The 5,389-nt window shown below is 35.6% G+C and overlaps 2 protein-coding genes across 2 annotated transcripts; one reads left to right on the forward strand and one right to left on the reverse strand.

The window, feature by feature from the left end:
• Positions 1–1,759: 1,759 nt before the first annotated feature.
• Positions 1,760–3,064, forward strand: LOC106312627 (glutaredoxin-C5, chloroplastic-like). The gene is made up of 5 exons (XM_013750216.1): positions 1,760–2,118; positions 2,206–2,279; positions 2,531–2,605; positions 2,729–2,755; positions 2,840–3,064. The coding sequence occupies exons 1-5, from the start codon at positions 1,835–1,837 to the stop codon at positions 2,923–2,925; spliced, it is 546 nt and encodes a 181-aa protein (XP_013605670.1). The 5' UTR covers positions 1,760–1,834; the 3' UTR covers positions 2,926–3,064.
• A 903-nt stretch (positions 3,065–3,967) lies between these two features.
• Positions 3,968–5,073, reverse strand: LOC106312628 (photosystem I reaction center subunit IV A, chloroplastic-like). The gene is made up of 3 exons (XM_013750217.1): positions 4,743–5,073; positions 4,368–4,433; positions 3,968–4,219 (listed from the first exon to the last, which is right to left on the reverse strand). The coding sequence occupies exons 1-3, from the start codon at positions 4,998–5,000 to the stop codon at positions 4,112–4,114; spliced, it is 432 nt and encodes a 143-aa protein (XP_013605671.1). The 5' UTR covers positions 5,001–5,073; the 3' UTR covers positions 3,968–4,111.
• Between the last annotated feature and the right edge of the window lie 316 nt (positions 5,074–5,389).

Below are 5,389 nucleotides of genomic sequence, written 5' to 3' on the forward strand. Positions count from 1 at the left end.
ATCATAGAGTTATAAATTTCTATTTACCTTTTTAATGAAATATTTTGGTCATTTTGACCAGTACTATATTTATGATTATAAACTTTTTAGGGCCATCCTACTAGAAAAATTCTCTATTTATTATCTCTCTTGGTATTTTAAAATTTTGATTGTTCTGTGTAAACTTAAATTTTGTTTCAATAGAATGTCTCGAAGTTCACAGATCTAAGTACCTAAAATACTGTGCATCGGGTTCGGGTATGATACATATCTCTCTTTTTTAAGTGTTTGATTTGTTGTGCGTATCTTTAATATACACAATACATATATATATACATGGATGGACACGGACAACACAAGGAACTTGAACAAGTGAGAGTAATTGCCAATTATTTTGGTCAGAATTAAAACATCATTGTTATAATTTAAGAGGATTACTTGTGTGTGTGTGTTATATATAATATTCAATATATCATGAACATATCAAATATGTACTGATATATATATGATGTATGTCAATAGAGCAAAGATTTGGGTTATAAATGAATGAAGAAAATGTTGGTGGGATAGTGACAAACAAAATTGAGAAACAATGAAATAATTCGAACCCATGACGTTCCAACTGGTTAAAAGTCCCCACATGATCTTATCAAGGTAGTAGCTGAGTTGTTTGTTTCTTTAAAATCACAAATTTCTAAAGTTCAAAAAAAAAATCACAAATTTCTCACGATTTTTGGTATGACCTCTTAGGGCATCTTCATCTCTACTCTATTTTTTCTTCTAAAATAGAGCAAAAGTGAATATGGAGTAAAGAATGCTCAAACCCAACTTCATATCTCACTCCATAATGAAATTTACTCCATAAATGGAGTAATCTTTTTTTTTTTTGTTCATCACTCTATTATAAAGTGGAAAATAGAGTAGGGTTGGAACAATTTTACTCTATTTTCACTTTTACTCCATTTTGGAGGAAAAAAATGGAGTTTTACGTTTGGAGATGCTCTTAGTGTAAATACGAATATCACATATAAAGCATCCGAGCTAAAAACCAAATGGTCAAGTCCACATGCAAATTTACCACATCATAGATATGAACATAGGGTTAGCTATAGCGAGGTTATGCTCTTGACCATAAATCCAATACCATTATACCACACCACAGGCGGATTAAAACCACTAAACTTTCCTAAAAATATTTGTAAAGATTTCATTTCCAAAGAAAAATTCATCATAACTCGTTGTAAATAAACAGATTTGCTGCTAAACGCACATAAACATTCGAATTATTATTGTTTTCTTAAACGTTCACCAAAAAAATAATTCAAAACGTTTTATATATTTATAAGATAAAAATCCAATAGTTTAAAATATATAACTTTTTTTATCAAGTGTGCGTCTAGCAAATTTTTATTATCCGGAGGTTTGATTTGTTTAGAATTTATAAAAGAAACCTATAACTAGTCCCTTATGGTTTGTTTCGCACGTGTGAGTAACTCAATAAATCTGGGTCGCAACAAGTTATGGGGTTGGTTACACATAGTTTCAACTTAAGTTTCTTGGGTCAAATTCGTTAAGTTTATGGATAAAAAAACTAAAAATGTGACATATTGTTTTTCTTTTCACAATTAAAAACTTAACGCGACCCAATCATAAAACCGACTCTATAGAAGCAAGAATCAAACAAAGCTTTTTCGTACAGAAGATAAGCCCATTAACAGTAAAGGCCCAGAAAATATGATCCGCAGAATAAAATTTCAGCTTCTTACAAAAAAAGGACAAGTCACGAGACAAGTAACACAAAGAAAGCTCCAAGAATCTGTCGACTTTCTGAGAATCCAAAGGTCAGAAGATCGCCATGGCAGTCACAGCATTCAACACATTGAGACTTGTATCGTCTTCTCTAGATTCGATTCCTTCAATCTCTTTTTCTACTTCTTATTCGTTATCTCTGATCAGCGTCGGTGGCATCACATGTTCTGATGTCAAAAGATGTCTAAAGCACACATGTTCTGTCCGAGCCATGTCTTCTTCTTCTTCTTCGGCTGCTTCGTCTTCTACCTTCGGATCAAGAATGGAGGAGAGCGTGAAGAAAACGGTGACTGAGAACGTTGTCGTTGTTTACTCCAAAACATGGTGCTCGTAGGTTTTGCTCCCCTTGAAATCTTAATGTTTCTGCTGAGTCTTTTGCTTAGTTATTAAAACATATATGTTTGGTGTGTAACGAAGATACTGTATTGAAGTGAAGACATTGTTCAAGAGACTTGGAGTTCAGCCATTGGTGATCGAATTGGATGAACTTGGTATGTGCTTAACATTTCTGATTATTTGATTTGATTATGATTAAAAACATAAAAAGTAGTTTACGTTGTCATGGCTTCTTAGTTGTTAGACATTGGAATTATTCATTAGTTTTGCGTTTTAACTTTGGATTTGGTTTCATATGCACATACTAGCTAATCTAAGTTATGTTGTCTATATATATATATATATATATATATATTTGGTGATTTGGATTCTTTATCCTTAGTCTGAATCTCTGGATCATTTTCAGGTCCACAAGGGCCACAACTGCAGAAGGTACTGGAAAGACTTACTGGACAACGCACTGTTCCTAATGTGTTTGTTGGTAAGTAGTCTAAAACCGTTTGCGTGGATCAATCACATATCTTCTTCATTGAATTAAGTGTACACTATAGTTTCGCTTTGTAAAAATACATAACAATGTCTAATCTTGTGTCCTAATGACCAGGAGGCAAGCACATTGGTGGCTGCACAGGTACTTTCTTCTCTATCTCGCCCTGTTGGATTCGTCATAGATTCTACACATTCAGTACTTCTCTGCCAATTTTGTGATCTACAGATACAGTGAAGCTGAAGAGGAAGGGAGATCTGGCATTGATGTTAGCTGAAGCCAACGGTAAAACCGATCAGACTTTAAGGAAGTGATGAAACTGGTTTGGAGATTTTGCATGTGAATTCTTGGAAGAGTTTTTTAACTACTTTCTCTCTCTCTCTGTCTCTTATGTAAACATTCAACATCATTCAAATAATACATATAATAAATAACATATATTATCATGCAGTATTTGTTGATCTACTTCTTTGTTTACCCTTGATTTCACAGTTTCAAGCCTGTAAAGTGATCCACAAGTTACAACAACAACAACAAGAACAATTTGTTTTTTTGTAAATTTCATTTTAGTTTACCTTAAAAAGGTAATGAAGCTTTTTGCTTGTAAATGACCCAGTTCAGAAGTAAGCAGACGCAAGTGGTCAGGCCCTCTAGGGATGAGGATCGAAGGGAACACTTAAATTATATAGCTGGTCATGTGGATTATATGAAAGAAGCGTGTAAGAGAAGTAAAGAGATTATACAAGGGCTTGTTAAGAGAGGTGTTGTTGTGGTGGCTTTTGCTTCGTATGGGAAGAAAGAAGCCTGTTTTGGAGTTATAAGAGACTGACATTGCGGATGAAGAGATAAGCTAGAGAAAGAGGAGGTTGTGGCGTGTGGCTCAAGATTTTATCTCAGAATGGGAAATTTAAGAACCGTTCGACATAAAGAGTAACTCATGAGTTGAAAGAATCAAGTGTGTAAGTGTTCTTGATTAGTTTCTTTTCTTGATAGAGTTGGTTAGATGAGCACAAGAACCTTGCTGGTGTTGCTAATAGATTTGAAACCGGTTTAAACTGAATCTTGCATCAGTTCTTAAGCTGAATGTGAGTGTGATTTTAGGTATTTATCTCTGCTTTTAGACGGGCGTGTAAGAGGAAGTGGTGTGGGTTATCCTCTAAGGCAAGCCTTCGTTGCACGGCTTCCTCCGGTTAAGGGAATCGGAACCGGTCTTCTTAACGGTATGGATGCTAGTGTGTAAATACGTTAAGTGGTTAAAAAATGAAATTTTTTTTGCCTCAAAATTATTTGCATTTTTGTGGTAATTTAATTTGAAAACGTTTTTGAACCGATATGATTAAGATTTACACATGAGTAGAGAGAGGATATAAGAATTTAGAAATTGAGAGAAATAATGGTAAATGTTTTGGTACATACGGTTCTGGTCAAGCTACAAACAGATAAGACCGGTATGAAGATTAAACCAAATACACACACTTCTTTTTAGGTCTCTCTTTAATTTTAAGCTTTAACTTCTTCAATCTCGTCCAGTGCATAGTTGTTGGTCGATATGTTCGCGTAATTCACTTTCGCAAATCGGACCACAACAGGGTACCGGGTCTTGGGGTCCTGCACATTTGTCACCCGGGTCAAGAAAATTATACAAAACCTGCCTAATGATATGCATACGTGACTCATAGATCGTTACATACCTACCTAATGATATGCATAAGTGAATCGAATCATAGATCGCTAATTAGAGACTAAATGTGTTTACCTGATCAACGGCCACAACCGATCCAACGCTCTTGAACCAGTAGGATTCTCTCCTTAGAATCTTGACCTACGAACCCCAACAGTTTATGATATTAAACTAAGATGAAATATTGTTATGAAATATACATTGAAAATGAGATGGACTCTAATAATTATATGATAACGTAGATTAATTTATTAAATACCAATTGATTTCACTACGAAACCCGTAAAATTTCATAGAATGTGGTAACATTTTTCCCTATTGAATTATGAAGTCACTCAAATAAAATTCGTTCATAGGCATATAGAACCTATCGATCGATTCGATATGAAAAGTTTGGTGTATGCGTGCGTATGTTATTAGTATTATACAAGATGGTTTAGATTAGCTGACCTTGGCACCTCTCTTTGGGCCAATAGGAGGCGGCTTGGGTTTGGTGGCAGCGGCTGCAGCCGGCGCAGCGGTAGTTGCCGGAGCACCTTCCGGCGCAGCTGGTTCTGGAGCCGCCTCATCGGCTGCTCTGACTACGAGCCTAGAGCCGGCGTTTCTCATCGGTAAGAAAGAGACGGAGTTCCTGGACGACGAAGCGCCAGCGGCCGCCGTGACGTTGGCCGGCAAAAGAAACACCGAAGATGCTGACATCATCGCCATCTGTAGAGTTTTTTTTGTTGCTTCTTATTGTTTCTTCCGACAAGAAAGAGTGAGTTCTTGATTCGTATTATGTTGGAAAGGCTAAGAAAAGAGGGAGTGGTGGTGGTGTTTTGGATTAAACGAATCGTTTCCCTCCACTTGATATCAGCCACGTGTCATTACATATCGGTTCTTCAGGATAATGTGATGACATGTAATTTTGATACTTTTCATCTTTTGTTTGTTTCCCCCGATCAAGGAATGAAAAATTAAAAAGGAATCATGTGAGGGAAAAAAAGATTTTGGGTCTGATTGGTAATTATTGTAGCTTTAAAATTTTTGCTGTAGAAAAAATTTTTTAAACTTTTTGCTGTGGCTTTAGATTTTATTGCTGTAGAATTTTATGGAAA

Source organism: Brassica oleracea, chromosome C8, assembly GCF_000695525.1.
Source record: "Brassica oleracea var. oleracea cultivar TO1000 chromosome C8, BOL, whole genome shotgun sequence".
Taxonomy (NCBI): domain Eukaryota; kingdom Viridiplantae; phylum Streptophyta; class Magnoliopsida; order Brassicales; family Brassicaceae; genus Brassica; species Brassica oleracea.